This window comes from Agrilus planipennis, unplaced genomic scaffold, assembly GCF_000699045.2.
Source record: "Agrilus planipennis isolate EAB-ADULT unplaced genomic scaffold, Apla_2.0 scaffold2, whole genome shotgun sequence".
In the NCBI taxonomy this organism is placed as follows: domain Eukaryota; kingdom Metazoa; phylum Arthropoda; class Insecta; order Coleoptera; family Buprestidae; genus Agrilus; species Agrilus planipennis.
In genome coordinates this window covers 3,007,858-3,024,717 of record NW_020442464.1, presented here as the reverse complement: position 1 = coordinate 3,024,717, position 16,860 = coordinate 3,007,858, and the positions used below count along the sequence as shown (strand labels likewise).

The 16,860-nt window shown below is 37.6% G+C and overlaps 1 protein-coding gene across 1 annotated transcript in view; it reads left to right on the top strand.

The window, feature by feature from the left end:
* The window catches only part of LOC108737848 (netrin-B-like), a 201,533-nt gene that overhangs the window by 164,336 nt on the left and 20,337 nt on the right, over nt 1–16,860 (top strand). The window contains exons 3-4 of the mRNA XM_025980925.1: nt 8,218–8,367; nt 10,569–10,655. Of these exons, the coding sequence (XP_025836710.1) occupies nt 8,218–8,367; nt 10,569–10,655 (237 nt within the window). The remainder of the gene's footprint in view (nt 1–8,217; nt 8,368–10,568; nt 10,656–16,860) is intronic.

The window sequence follows — 16,860 nt, the reverse complement described above, 5'->3', positions numbered from 1 at the left end:
AAAATTGCCTAAATATGGACAAATATTTCTTGAGACTATGTAAAACGCAGATAACACAAAAACTAACCACGAACTATGTACCTATCTATAGTGAGTAATTGAATAAAACTACCCGAGTAGAATTTATTTTGGGAATTCCCTAACTCCAATTGGGTCCCTATTAGTGATTGTTGGATTTGCCCAAATTGGGCATTTTCCACCTATACCCAATGAATTTTGATCTGCGTATTTTAGGGCAATCCCAAACTTTGCCCAAACTGCACTTCCCAACTACAATCTTATTGAAGAATAATTAATAATTATTTAATTTATAAATAATAAATAGTTATTTTATTTATTCTATCCTATTAATAATTATTTTTTATACTTTCATGTAACAGTTGACCATTTATTGGAAAGTATTCATTGGGACCCAATTGGGATTTCCCTAACTATATCTTAGACTCATTTTATTGTAACCCAAGAAGACATTTTGAAGAGCAAGTGGGGGTAGCGTGCGTTCGTGACCAGTATAACTACTAGTAGTTTACAAAACAGTTCGGTGATATCTTTTTTTTTTCTTGTATCAACATCGATATTTTCAACAATTTATTTATGTAATATGCCAACAAATTCATCGCAAGAAAGACGTCGTGAACTTACACGTTTACGTGTCAGAAGATTTCGTGAAAAAAATCGGGAATTAGGTATCTTTAATACATGAAGAAGAAAATTTGAGGTTAGACAAAATTCATTTGGAATTTGCCTAAATTTTTTAATTAGGGCTTTCCCTACCGGGCCCCAGATGGGGAAAGCGTTACATTTCCAATAGGGAACCGTTTGGGTATCCCATTTGGGATCCCATTTGAATTTGGGAAAATCTAATCGGGACCCAACCGGTTCCCAAAAATAAGTTCTACTCGGGTATATCTCTTCCACTATTATAACTGGGAAAGTGCGAAACATATCGGGATTTACAGATATGCCGCAACAGCAACAGCAATTTAAGGTCAATGGGCATTAGTTTCCATTAGCGCAAGTTTAGTTTGTTCGCAGTACCTATACATAACGGTATCATTGTCACTTTAGTCTTCCTAACGTTGCTTATGTTTTCACCGGAGTTGACTCAAATCATATTAATAATTACCCATTTTAAGGATTTTGGCATCTAATTAGAAGAACACTGTGATGGGTTAACATAACTTTATTTGACATTGGTAGATACTAAGCCAATTTGTAGTTGTATTTAGTATTTTCAAAATAGAAAATAGGTTTAAAAATCGTCGAAATAAAAATGGAAATTTAATAACGGTTAGAAGAAAGTGTATTCAAATTAAAAATGCTATCAAAATATCATGTAGTGTATTTTCTGCTTATTCAATGGACAAACAATGACTATAACGATGTTACTGTTATTATTTAAAATGGAAGGTAGATGCAATTTGCATGATGTTGATTCTTTATATGCCACTTCCTTTGATCTAGTCTGCATAAACATTTGCTTAATGTGATTTTACAATGTACATAAAGACTATATAAAATTGCTTAACATACACGGGAATAAATTGACTTTTCTTCAAGCGTTCTATATATATATGAGTAAAGGATTTTTATTTAGTTGTTCCATTATATACTTTAAATTACCACAAAATTGTTCGTTAATAAATTTTTTTTAAAAATAGTTTTTCGAAACTTAAAAACAATTGCTGGTCTTTAAAAATAAATTGAAAATTCGTTTGGTCGGATCTTGAAGTCCCGATTATTTCCTTTGTCGTCCGGTTTTCGGACTTGTTTCTTCATTCAAAGGAATGTAACTTCTTGGCAATAAAGCGACCGTGTTGTTATTGCTACCGACCTTTTGAACTCGGTACGTTTTGTAAAGAAAAAAAGATGCTATCAGAAGCATAAAGTTGATTCTTGCACATTACACTGGCCTTTCGTATTTTTATTAAAAATTTGAAGTTATATCTCTGTTGAAAATAAACTTTGTCGGTACAAAAAATTGCTACTTATAATTTACATTTGCTTCCTTATTACAGTCGGAGTTTTAATTATAATTCGCATTTTTCTAGAGCCAAAGGCCTTAGTAGGCAATTAACTTTTGAGACAACTGCTTTCTCTTCCATAAAAATTAAAAGCTCTCACCTTTTTCCAAACGAATGTCTTTTGCATTAATTATTAATCCTGAAATTTATCTCTGTCTGACAACTTAAGATATCTCTTGTGAAATTTCTACTCGTTTGACTGAGAAAAGAAAAAAAAAGCAGAAGAAAAAGAATATTTGAAAGTATAAAATGTAATCAAAAGTAAAATTAACTAAATTAGTATCTACTTTTGTTAATGATTTTTGTTAATTAATAAAATGGAGATAAATGTCCTGTCCAGATACGAGTGAAAATCATAATCCTTACATGTAAGAATAAAAGTAGTGAGTGAAGAACCACGGTGAAAACATTATTTATTAAATGGTTGACCAATTCTTCCCTTCTAAACTAATAAATAATCAGAAAAAAGAATCAATAATAAGGGTTGTAGATTCAGTTTATTATGAGAACAATTTACCAACGTTTCGCCCCTTGTGCATCACCTGACTAAGAAAACTATAGTAAGTAATTTATACAAATATGAAACAATGGTGAGTTAACCTTGAAAAGCCCCTACACAATGGGCAAAACGTTGGTAATTTGTTCTCATAGTAAACTGAATCTACAACCCCTGTTACTGCTCCTTTTTTCTAATAATTAATCCAAAATCAACAGCCGACGTTTCGTACTAAATTGTAGACTGTATCAAGATGGGGTTTTAAGTTATCTGCCTTGATAAAGGCAACAATTGGTTTGTTGATTTTCAATTAATAGAAATGCGATCAATTATTTCATACTTATAATAATAAAAATGTGAAAGGAATGTCGAAAGGAAATCAAAGAAGAATTTTCAGTTTTTGTTTTGAGGCATAGGTCAAATATTAAAAACTAAAATGGTCAATATATGATGTCGCTTGTCCAAACTAATAAACCACTTTAGTGTGACAGTATGAATTGCATAGAACGTGAATTGTGTGCATGTATATGAATAAATATTCGATGATAAAGGCATAAATCGTTAGAAACGACGCCATTTTCATTTTCGGCCCCCTTATGTGCAAGATAAACTGCTTCTATCGCATATCCGAAACATCTACGGCCAAAACATGAACCTCCGCATCGGATGAGCAGCAGCAGCTGGAAATCACCGAAAGAAATTGTTATAAGCTCCTGACGTTTGCTTATCAGTCAGGATGATCCTCGAGAAGGCGCAGAGTTGGAGCAGTTAATCTTCGTCGTAACAATGGAAGAAGCAAACGCATGTTTCGCGAATCTCAGTCGACACATCGGGTCGTGGAATCACGCGCTTTTACGGAAACAAAGGGGCCTTTTGTCGCGGTCGGCATCGTAAAATCGTTGTTATTCACAGAATAATTTCGCTATCTGCATGACAGTTTTTCTTAGTTGAGCAAAACAAGACGATCGAGATACACGGCAAGCAGAATAATATGTAACGCTTTGTGAATACAAAAAGGTTATCATTCGCACTCCTGTTCGTCATTGTTTCTCTAATTTAACTTAGCCTTAAGGTACTTCAACCCTTAGGTACTTCATCCCTAAGGTACTTCATCTCTAAGGTACGTCATCCCTAAGTTACTTAATCCCTAAACATAAGTTTCCACTGAACCCGTTTATATTTGATCGGATGGGTCAGGTACCGAGCGGCATGACCTAGAGGTTTAGACCATTGCTTAGCATTCGGGAGGACGCCGGTTCTATTCCGGGTCCGTCTGCCTTGGTCCAAGTTTTTCTGCAGTTTCCTTGGATCACTTAGGCAAATGTAATATTCCACAGATAATCTTTCATTCTCTTCCGTCTCTTCATTTCGTCCGTTTCATCTTTCTCACCCGAACCACCACCCACCCATTTCCACGATTCCTGAAAGCAGGCTGAAGAGGGTCTTCCGCCTTGCCTTCCGGCGTAGTCCGGAGGGACTGCTCGCCCACCAGAATTACTGGCTGGTGGGAATGAAACACACAAAAGCTTTTTTAGTTTTAGGTCAGGTCGCTTTACATATGCGCCAACCAGAGAAGCATTTCCCTATCTTCTGAAGATGGAATTGCAGTCCGAAAGTTGTTAAGAGTTTAAATAAATTAATTCAGAATCAACGCTACAAAAATTCAAAGTATCTCATTAATAATATAATGATTGTGTTGTTACTGTCAGCTCATTGTAGCTTAGTGATAGAGTATCTGGTGCGTAAAACCAAAAGCCCGGGTTCAATCCCCGGCAAGAGAACGACAGTATCAACAATTTTCCTCATTATCTGAAGCGAATAAAATTAATCAAAATTAATTCACTAATATAATGACTAAAGATTGTATAAGGTTTTTTAAATTTTCGTTCATTCTTTCCGTAAAAGCACTCCCTGCCTTCTCTAGAGTTACTGCAAATTATAGTTAAATTTATTTATGGCTGGCTACACACTCTCTCACTATAAATAAAGTAAGTAATAAGATTGTTTGTATTTTGAGCTGATTTTAAACTAAAATTGTGTATTTGTTGCAAAACATCAAACGAAAAGTATGAAATAATAACCGGGATGCATGTATAACATGTATAACTTTGAGCGGCATGGTCGTTAAAGTTTATTATCTAAATCCACATTATGGACTCTAAAATTCTCTCCACTTCGCAGTTACAAGAAGAATTTCCACGGAAATGCACGGAGATTTATCAGATATTTGGCAGCGTAAAATGAGGGGACCTTTCGAAGCATCTCGCACATTATGAACCTCCTCTTAATAAAAGCTCACCCTTCGAAATATGTACATATATATATATACATATACGAGGGTGGATTGATAAGTTTCCGGCCTAACCAAGAGATGACGCCACTAGGCCTACCTTGAGGTGACATTCTATAGTACCATCCTTGGATAGCTTGTAGCTATAGTTTCAGCCCGATCTCCTTGCTAGTGTAGGTTTGACAGCACGCTGAACAAGACGCCTCTGTGGTTTTCGTAAAAATGGAAAAGCAGGAAAATCGTGCTGTCATCAAATACTTTTATTTGAAGGGGTTAACGCCGAAGGAAATTAAAAAAGAGATGGACTCAACACTGGGGACATCCTCCCCGTCATATTCAACCGTTAAGCAGTGGGTTTCCGAGTTTAAAAAGGGTCGTGTGAGCACCTCTGATGGGCCTCGCTCAGGACGCCCCGTTGAGGTCACAACTCCAGATATGATCGAAAAAATTCATCAAATAGTGCTGGGAGACCGCAGATTGAAAGTGCGTGAGATAGCTGAGACCTGTAAGATGTCATATGAACGTGTGCAACATATTTTGCACCAACATTTGCATATGGAAAAGCTCTGTGCAAGATGGGTGCCGCGTTTGCTAACAGTCGACCAAAAATTGATTCGAAAAAACATTTCTACCGCAAATTTGTCATTGTATAAGCGTAATCCAAGCGAATTTTTGCGTCGATTCGTAACCGTTGACGAAACGTGGGTCCACCACTACACTCCTGAAACCAAAGAACAGTCTAAACAGTGGATTGGACCAGGGGAACCAACTCCAAAGAAGGCAAAAACAATTTTTTCGGCGAACAAGGTTATGGCTACTGTTTTTTGGGATGCAAGAGGTATTATATACATTGATTACCTTGCAAAGGGTAATACTATCACTGGTCAATACTACGCAGACTTATTGCAACGTTTGAGCCACGAGGTGAAAATTAAACGACCTCATCTGGCGAAGAAAAAAATCTTGTTTCATCACGATAACGCACCAGCGCACACGTCAATCGTTGCGACGGCTAAAATCAACGATCTAAAGTTTGAATTGATGCCGCACCCTCCTTACTCTCCAGACCTAGCCCCGAGTGACTATTTTCTGTTCCCTAATCTCAAAAAATGGCTTGGCGGTAAGAGATTTGCGGACAATGAAGAAGTAATCGAAGCTGTAAATGGTTATTTTGAGGAGCTTGACGAATCAGTCTATAGAGATGGCATTAATAGACTGGAACACCGCTATGAGAAATGTATCAGCCTTGGAGGAGATTATGTTGAGAAATAAAAAAAAAAAATTTTTAAAAACCTTGTTTTTCTTGGTCAGGCCGGAAACTTATCAATCCACCCTCGTACATGCCGAAGTTGCCTGTAACTAACGTTGCAATGAAGGGCGCTCACGGCTCAAGCGATCCCCACCACGAACTCGACTACTTGGCCGAGTAGACGGGGGGACATCCGTTGCATGATTTTGTTACATAGCAACTCGCATGAAACGAACTTACCCTACCGTACGTAAAAAAGTTTCACTTCAAAAAGTTACTGTATGCAATATAAAGCATTTTTCAGCCATCTACGTCTCCTTTGTCAACCAAAATAAGAATAAAATGTGAATTGAACTACTCTATCCGTCCAAACGTGCTAAACAGTACAAATACTACATTGCAATCAGTGCAGAATTTTCTTGAAACGTCTTGGTAATTAATTTATTATTATTATTATTATTACCATTTTGTAGATACGCGTTTAATTAACACCATAAAAGCCCCACGCTCTTACTCCACAAGCAGAGACAATTAATTAAGTTTACGTTCGAGTTGGCGCTGAATAACTAACGTTTCTTTTCCGATTCGCACTAACGACACCACCGTCGGTTGCACCTCGAGCACGTTTATCTTGTAGTTAGACGTTTCGTTTTCTTTTCCATTGACAGCAACAACCACTACAACAATAAGAACCAACCGTGATCTGTTAAGTGGTGAAACACAGAATGCTGCGTGCACTTGGCACTTGGTCTCGGTCTCGGTCTTGCTTGTCGGCACCCAATACAACTCTTGGTGCCTAGATATAGCAGTAGGCGAAAGGCTTGACAAGTGATAAACATTGGGACGCGTACTAACTCCTACGATATATACAACAGTGGTACGAATTCTGCGTAGGTACTCGATTTCATATAAATGAAATCATATGGGGGTGTTATTATTTGTTTCTTCAAAAGTGTTACAATTCCTTTTGAAAATTCCGTATAAATTTATGGGACCATGCAGTAGCCAAGTTCTCTACATCATCATCTTCATCATAAAGTCTTTAGACACTCACTTCCACTCTTTCCTATTCTGAGCTAATTTTCGCATTTCCCTAAAACTAGAACATCCCACATCCTTAACTATTTGCGAACAGTACCTTTAACTTCTGTTTCTGCCTCTAATATGTCTCTAACTAGACCTTCATGCCTGAGAAGGTGTCCTACCTAACCTATCTCGCCTATTTTCTGTTGACTTCCATAAAGTCATCTGTTCTATTCATTCTAATACCTCTTCATTTCTAACCTTGTCTATCCACGGTATCTTCATCATTCGTCTATAACACCACATTTTGAACGCTTCCAACCTTTTCTTGATCTCTACATCATCATAAGGTCGTCAGTCCTAAGACTGGTTGGACACACACCTCCACTTCTTTCTACCCTGAGCTAGTCTTCGCATTTCCGTAAAACAAGAAAAAAAAAACTTTTGGGTGTTTCATTCCCACCAGCTAGTAATGCTGGTGGGCGGGCAGTCCCTCCGGACTATGCCGGAAGGTAGGGCGGAAGGCCCTCTTCAGCCTGCTTTCAGGAATCGTGGGAATGGGTGGGTGGTGGTTCGGGTGAGAAAGATGAGACGGACGAAATGAAGACAGAAGAGAGTGAAAGATTATCTGTGGAATATTACTGCCTCAGCGTTTGCCTAAGTGGTTCAAGGAAACCACAGAAAAACTTGGGCCAAGGCAGACAGTAAAACAAGAACATCCCATATCCTTAACTATTTGCGAACAGTAATCTAATCTACGTCTACCTCTATTCCACTTAACTCCTGTTTCTGCCCTTAATATGTCTCTAATATGCCTAAGAAGGTGTCCTACCAACCTATTTCGTCTATTTTCTATTGACTTTCGTAGAGTCCTTTGTTCTCCTATTCTTTCTAATACCTTTTCATTTCTAACCTTCTCAATCCACGGCATCCTCATCATTCGCCAGTAACACCACATTTCGAACGCTTCTAACCGTTTCTTTTCCTCCGCGCCCACGTCCATGTTTCGCACCCGTACAGCGTCACGCTCCAAACTTACACCTTTAACAATCTACAAGCAGATTTTATTTAATGTTCCATTCCATGAATATATAAGTATGCGAGACTAATTTCGAGCGTTTCTTTTGTTTTTCAGCATGCGACTGTCATCCCATAGGAGCATCGGGCAAGACTTGTAACCAGGTAACAGGACAGTGTCCCTGCAAGGATGGCGTGATCGGCATCACTTGCAACCGATGCGACCGTGGATACCAACAGAGCAGATCGCATATTGCACCGTGCATTAGTAAGTACTTGGCATGTAAACACAGTACTATTATTAATTATGCATCGCGTCTTCGGACATTCGATCTGGCGCCCAATGCAAACAAAAACAAAAGACTTTGTTAGCTACTCGCTGAACATGAAATTTTGTGGGAGTACCTACGGGGTGTCTCAGAAATCGCCGTTAAACGCCAAAAGAATTAGTTTGCGATGAGTTTTTGTCTACATTCACGAATTTGTATAAACCTTTTTAATATCGTACTGGACGGATATACGGGCCTAAAATGGTTAGTAGAAGGAAATGACCGAACTAGACATGAAAAATTGACTACATTCTGGTCTTTCACGAAAGTCTACCCTTTACATTTGTAGCTTGAAGTTCTTATTGTTCATTAATAAGTATTAAGAAAAATATATTTCAAAAAGGGTTTCAATAACCCCTGTACAGTCAAAATCTAATAACAAAATTTCACTTAACCTACAAATACAGTGCTTGATTCTATAGAAAATCATTTTTTGTTCATTAAAATGTTCGGTTATTAGATCATGCATGTAACGAAATCTAGCGCTTTCGTTAAAACAAATGATCACATCTAATACGTTTTCGATTTTAAACGTAACTATAATTTGAGACACCCTGTATGCATCATTTCGTATGCGTATGGACATATATGGCGGTATTATTAAAATGTATCGCCGATGCAGATCTGATCGAGAATTAATAATGCTAACGGGGGGTCGCGTTAAGTTTGTATTTTTTTGTGTCTTTTGGGGCAAGCTGAACGTTGCTGTTAATAATTTAATTAGCGGTACAGTCTTTCGACCACTCGGGTGGTTTAAATTCCAAGAAGAACGATCTGCAAACGAAAAGTTGTTTGACCAAGAAGATTTAAATCATACGGCAACAAAGTTGGTAACAAATGCACCTCGTGCAAAGACAGTTGCAAGGTCGTAAACGTGCAGTGTTGATTATTTTAATTAATTTTAAGTAAAACTTTGTAGTTAGTTAGTTAGTTAACGCTACAGTCTATTATTTATTGTAACTACTTTTGCACTGCGTATACTCATAAAATCAGTTTTAATCAATTCTTGATTATTTATTGTTCATAAAGTCGTTGTGTAAGAACGAATACTTTTACAATTAAAGTTAGGCATTTTGAAATTAAAGGCATACCTGAAGTGTTAATTTGTTTTGAAAGTTACAAAGTGTTTATTTTAAAATTATTTGCACAATCACGTATTCAATTTCACATAAATTCAATAATAAATCATTATTTATACCAAATGTATCATAGTGCAATAGAAAAGTAATTAATTTTGACTCTGTAAAGCTTGAGGTGGTGACAGAAGCTGTTAAATAAACATAATATGATTCAAAATTCACCTTTTAATAGTAGTAACTTTTGTTGAAAAATGTAAACTTTTTGATTTATTATTAAACTGCCAGAAAATAAACTATGTTACGACATGATAAATTTTTGCTATCGAATTGATAATTAATTGACTTATTTGGATAGTTAAAATTTAAGTAGTTTTATATGTATTGTTTAATTGACACATTCGAGGAACTATTTAAAAGCTTTTTAGAGTTGTAAAATTTGTTAAATTAATTTTATAGGTAGATACTTAATTTTTTCATTTGTTATTTTTATTTTTTTTAATGAGAGATTAAGACAAAATTGATTGATGAAACTGAATCTGTGTGTTGTTACTGAGTTATATGTAACTAGAATTTTTAATTTGTTACTATTTTCGGAACTTCGATAACATTTTATGAAAGAAAAATGTTTCTTGTAGACACAATTTCACAAATATTGTATAATTTTCATTTGATAGGTGACTTGATAGAAAAGTAGTCCATAAGCAGTTACAAAAGTTTCAATTGTTAATTTAAATAATTTTGGTCACAATACGAACTTATTTTGGTAAAAGAATTTCTTATTCGGTAAACATGGTAATCTGATGGGATTTGGAAGTAAATGCGTTTTCCTTTTTTCTAACAATGAGCAGGTTTCTCCTTGTGCCCCATATTATTCTCAATTGTCACTATAATAATCAAAATTCTTACAATTCGTAATCCCTTAAGTAACAATTCGTCGATGTTTTCCGATTGATTCAATAATTGTAATATAAAATTGCAATTGGGCCGGAAACGAAGCTGTACCTACACTTGCAAGTTGTTTGGCGGAATGAATTTAAACCAACGTTTTGGTCGTTTTGCAGAGATTCCACCGGTTGTTCAAATGATGGCGACGGAAGAGCACAACGACGGATATGCCCGGAACGAAGCGGAAACGAATTCTGCGGGAGGTATGTAAGTGCAGAAAATTGTTGTATCTTTTCCACTTTCGTCTTACATTCGGTGCGGTAATCAACGTTTACGCTTAAACGTAAATGTAGCGCCAAAAGGCGTCGCAACGCGGTGTGGCGCGTCACGCCGAGCACCGGATCCTCGGGGAAATTACATTCATCTACTCAAGGGTTAAATCTCCAGCTGCGTCTTCACGTAGATAGCAATAAATATACTTGTCTATGTTGGAAAATAAAAATAGATGCGTTACCCCTTGAACTTTAAATGCACTTCGAGAAAGCAAAGTAAGTTATCTGACGCNGGAGACAACTCTTTTTAATGAGAGATTAAGACAAAATTGATTGATGAAACTGAATCTGTGTGTTGTTACTGAGTTATATGTAACTAGAATTTTTAATTTGTTACTATTTTCGGAACTTCGATAACATTTTATGAAAGAAAAATGTTTCTTGTAGACACAATTTCACAAATATTGTATAATTTTCATTTGATAGGTGACTTGATAGAAAAGTAGTCCATAAGCAGTTACAAAAGTTTCAATTGTTAATTTAAATAATTTTGGTCACAATACGAACTTATTTTGGTAAAAGAATTTCTTATTCGGTAAACATGGTAATCTGATGGGATTTGGAAGTAAATGCGTTTTCCTTTTTTCTAACAATGAGCAGGTTTCTCCTTGTGCCCCATATTATTCTCAATTGTCACTATAATAATCAAAATTCTTACAATTCGTAATCCCTTAAGTAACAATTCGTCGATGTTTTCCGATTGATTCAATAATTGTAATATAAAATTGCAATTGGGCCGGAAACGAAGCTGTACCTACACTTGCAAGTTGTTTGGCGGAATGAATTTAAACCAACGTTTTGGTCGTTTTGCAGAGATTCCACCGGTTGTTCAAATGATGGCGACGGAAGAGCACAACGACGGATATGCCCGGAACGAAGCGGAAACGAATTCTGCGGGAGGTATGTAAGTGCAGAAAATTGTTGTATCTTTTCCACTTTCGTCTTACATTCGGTGCGGTAATCAACGTTTACGCTTAAACGTAAATGTAGCGCCAAAAGGCGTCGCAACGCGGTGTGGCGCGTCACGCCGAGCACCGGATCCTCGGGGAAATTACATTCATCTACTCAAGGGTTAAATCTCCAGCTGCGTCTTCACGTAGATAGCAATAAATATACTTGTCTATGTTGGAAAATAAAAATAGATGCGTTACCCCTTGAACTTTAAATGCACTTCGAGAAAGCAAAGTAAGTTATCTGACGCTGGAGAGTTGTAGATAATAATGTTGTAGCATTTATGAAACAAATTTATTATTAAAATGACAAGATTACTAACAGGACTGCCGTGATGGTTTCTATAACAATTCCGAAAAGTTCTAATCAATAACGCCTACACTTCGTCGGCGGACCACTTAGGGTCATAAATCATACGCTAGATGACACATACACAACCGCGTAACTAAAGAATTTCGAGAGTTTTTCTGAAGAATGAGGAATTATAATGAAAGTTCGATGATCGTATAAGTAGCTGATTGGCATTTTGAGTCAGTCGATATATGACAAACTCAGCGAATATAAAGGTGAATACAGGGTGATATATTAAGTATATTGTGAGATAAATAAGCACTCGAGAACGTATAAGTATCAGATAAATTATCTACTTTTATAAAAAATTCGTTTAAATAAATACATGAGTTCCTAGAAAACTTTCTTTCTCGTTATAAAAACACTACCGCATTAGGATTGGATATAGAATTATGCAGACGGCATTGTTTAGTGCTTATTGATAATATTAAAGGTTGAGAATTGATTCGATATATTTCCTTTACATTTTGACAGTGACCAATGGACTTGGCATGACGTTGAAATTTTGTTTTCTAAGAAGGTAACATGCGGAAAATTGCTCTGATTAAAATTTAAATTTTTGTAGAAAGCGAGCCCAATAGAGTTCGTGATTTCCGACGAAATAAGAAATTTAACTGTATCAATCACGACATGGGCTTGGCTAGAAAACGGGTCTAATTCGTCCAACATTTTGGCAGTTTCAATTAAAAGTTCCCAAATCGTTTATTCGCTTCGGTTAATTCTAAAAGGTTCAATTTTTTCAAAAACCCCCAAGACGCGTTTCGTAAATAAGCTTAATTGAGCGTGGAGAGCATTTTCTGAAATGACTGTCGGTAATAGGAAACAAGGAGGAAAATTACACAAAGGACCTACGTAACGGTAAACAAAGTATTTGCCTTTTATCTTAAGTCCACCGCGATATAATGAAAACGTATCTCGGGAAATTTACAAAGAAAGGAACTCTCTGTAATCGAAGTTAAGAATACAAAAGACGAGGCAACATTACCAATGATGAAGACGATGTTGTTTTTCTCAGTTAGTTAGTCTATAAGATACAGGGTTTGTCCGGAAAGTAATAGGACTGAGTCGATTTAAAAAAATTTAGGCTCCTTCTGCGTCGATGCAGCGCTGCCAGCGCGATTTCCAAGCATTGAAGGCTTCACGGAAGGCATTCTCCGGAGTAGCCTTAAGAGCCGCGGTGCATGCTGCTTGGATCCCCTCTGTCGTCTCAAAATGCTTGCCTTTTCAGGCGAGCAAACAAAAAAAAGTCCGTGGGGGCCACATCTGGGCTGTAGGGCGGCTGCGGAAGCGTTGGGATGCCGGCCTTGGTCAGGTAGCTGTCCACAAGCCGGGGCGTTGTCGTGGTGCAACTTCCAGTCTTGTCGGACCGGATTGACCCTTTGAGTCTCTTGAGCACCTCCACGTAAAACTTGGCGTTGACGGTTTGTCCAGGAGGAACAAATTCATAGTGGACGATGCCTTTCAGGTCTTCCAGCGCGGTCTTCATCGGCAACCTCTTCCCGGCCCTCTGAAAAGGCCTGGTGCCACCGAAACACCCCACTTCTAGCTAAAGCAACACCTGGCTAAGCCTGCTTGATTATATCAAACGTCTCTGTCGCAGATTTACCGAGTTTCACACAGAATTTAATCGCGTACCTCTGCTCTAACGAACGCTGCATTTTCGGCTTGCACCACTCACAGAAAAGGTCTGTTCTGACTCTCCAGATGCTCGGAGACAACTCACCAGCCGCTCGTTCGTTAGCTAGGAATGGCCTCTATCGAATGCAGTCGGTGCGCGCATGCTTCGAAGTACAGTCGCGGCGGAAGGAATTCAGTCCTATTACTTTCCGGACAAACCCTGTAAATACTGTTCGAGTAGATAGCTTTAAGATGTTCCCTTGAGGATTCTTACAGAGTACATTAAAATAAAGAAAATATACTGCTAAAAAAGCTTTATTGTGATTCATAAAATAGAAAAGTATAATTCGTTGGTAAANTTGTCCGGAAAGTAATAGGACTGAGTCGATTTAAAAAATTTATAGAGCCAATCGTAACAATTCTTTAAGAACTTTCAAAATAGGCTCCTTCTGCGTCGATGCAGCGCTGCCAGCGCGATTTCCAAGCATTGAAGGCGTCACGGAAGGCATTCTCCGGAATAGCCTTAACAGCCGCGGTGCATGCTGCTTGGATCCCCTCTGTCGTCTCAAAATGCTCGCCTTTTCAGGCGAGCAAACAAAAAAAAGTCCTTGGGGGCCACATCTGGGCTGTAGGGCGGCTGCGGAAGCGTTGGGATGCCGGCCTTGGTCAGGTAGCTGTCCACAAGAAAGGCGGTGTTAGCCGGGGCGTTGTCGTGGTGCAACTTCCAGTCGGCTGCGATGTCTTGACCCTTCGTTTGAGTCTCTTGAGCACCTCCACGTAAAACATGGCGTTGACGGTTTGTCCAGGAAGTATAAATTCATGGTGGACGATGTCTTCCTGGTCTTCCAGCACGGTCTACATCGGCAACCTCTTCCCGGCCCTCTGAAAAGGCCTGGTGCCACCGAATCACACCACTTCTTGCTAAAGCAACATCTGGCTAAGCCTGCTTGATCATATCAAACGTCTCCGTCGCAGATTTACCGAGTTTTACACAGAATTTAATCGCGTACCTCTGCTCTAACGAACGCTGCATTTTCGGCTTGCACCACTCACAGAAACACGTCGCGCGAAAAAGCCTGTTCTGACTCTCCAGGTGCTCGGAGACAACTCACCAGCCGCTCGTTCGTTAGCTAGGAATGGCCTCTATCGAATGCAGTCGGTGCTCGCATGCTTCGAAGTACAGTCGCGGCGGAAGGAATTCAGTCCTATTACTTTCCGGACAAACCCTGTAAATACTGTTCGAGTAGATAGCTTTAAGATGTTCCCTTGAGGATTCTTACAGAGTACATTAAAATAAAGAAAATATACTGATAGAAAAGCTTTATTGTGATTCATAAAATAGAAAAGTATAATTCGTTGGTAAAATAATTTCAGCTTATTGTGGTGCTTTGGGACAGTTTCTTTTTTTTTTATTTATTTGACTTGCCAGTGGCTCCCATTCTCTGTTTTCTTCAACTTTGTATTTTATTTACTTTGTGCTTGTTCTTATGAATTTCGCATCAGTTTATGTAAAACGTTCTCTTGTAATGTTCGCGTTGTTTATAATATAATTAAAGCAGGCACATATTTCAAAGAAAATGTAATTAACTATTGAAGTAAACTTTATACTGCTTCTAATTTAACTAGGTATCATAAAAACAAAGTTTTCAAACTCTAGACAACTTCCAGTTTAAATCTTCTTAGGAGTTGTTCGTTTAAGCATAGGGGATTCTACTCCGGACAATAAAGGGTGAAGACTAACTTGAGGCGCCCTCAAGTAGCGTTAATTATTTAAAGGCAGGAACAAGTTAAACCTTGAAGTAATCAATATTGCAACCTCTTTTGATTTATTAATTGCGGTGGAAAATAAGGTGAAAAATAATCAGACAAAAGACTATGTAGGAAGTTTGAAATTAAAGGCATACCGAAGGGCGCTCACGGCTCAAGCGATCCCCACCACGAACTCGACTACTTGGCCGAGTAGACGGGGGGACATCCGTTGCATGATTTTGTTACATAGCAACTCGCATGAAACGAACTTACCCTACCGTACGTAAAAAAGTTTCACTTCAAAAAGTTACTGTATGTGATATAAAGCATTTTTCAGCCATCTACGTCTCCTTTGTCAACCAAAATAAGAATAAAATGTGAATTGAACTACTCTATCCGTCCAAACGTGCTAAANTTTTTGCGCTTACATTGCACACGCTGGCTAAGCCCTACGAGATAGATCAAAATAATGTACTACAATATTGTACATCTTAAAAAGATCTACAAAAAAGTCCGGGATGGTATACGTCTATCTCTTAAGGATAACCCGCAATAACCATTTTTTATCCTTTACTTTTTATGAGAAATAATAGCTTATTTACGAAGCGATTTTAAGCAATACGGCATTAATCCTTATCCATTAAGTACTTTTAAATACATTGTGCATGTAATATAGATCAACATGGTCCTTACAGCATGCAGTTTAAATGAATATTTTCGAAGATATTACAGATTTAAACTGCAGAGACATAGCGGTTGCGCCGGTACCGGCCGCGAGGCCGGTTTGTATTGTCTAATGACAAAAGCTGTGAATGTTGTAAATAAAGATATTTTGTAGTATATTTAGTATGTTCAGGGGGTGTTTTTTGAAGATTTCCCCTTCTGGAGAATAANTCCAGTTTAAATCTTCTTAGGAGTTGTTCGTTTAAGCATAGGGGATTCTACTCCGGACAATAAAGGGTGAAGACTAACTTGAGGCGCCCTCAAGTAGCGTTAATTATTTAAAGGCAGGAACAAGTTAAACCTTGAAGTAATCAATATTGCAACCTCTTTTCATTTATTAATTGCGGTGGAAAACAAGGTAAAAAATATTCAGATAAAAAACATCTTGAAACCCGTTGGGGTTATTTCGAAAAATATCAGGAAAACATCAAATGTATCACTACATAGTATAAAACAAAATCGCTTCCCGCTGTGTGTCCCTATGTATGCTTAAATCTTTAAAACTACGCAATGGATTTTGATGCGGTTTTTTCTAATAGATAGAGTGATTCAAGAGGAAGGTTTATATGTATAAAACATGCATAATATAGTAGGGAAACACTGATAATTTTAGAGGTTTCTAATGTGATGTCGTAAATAAACACATTTTTTGCGCTTACATTGCAAACGCTGGCTGAACCCTACGAGATAGATCAAAATAATGTACTACAATATTGTACATCTTAAAAGGGTCTACAAAAAAGTC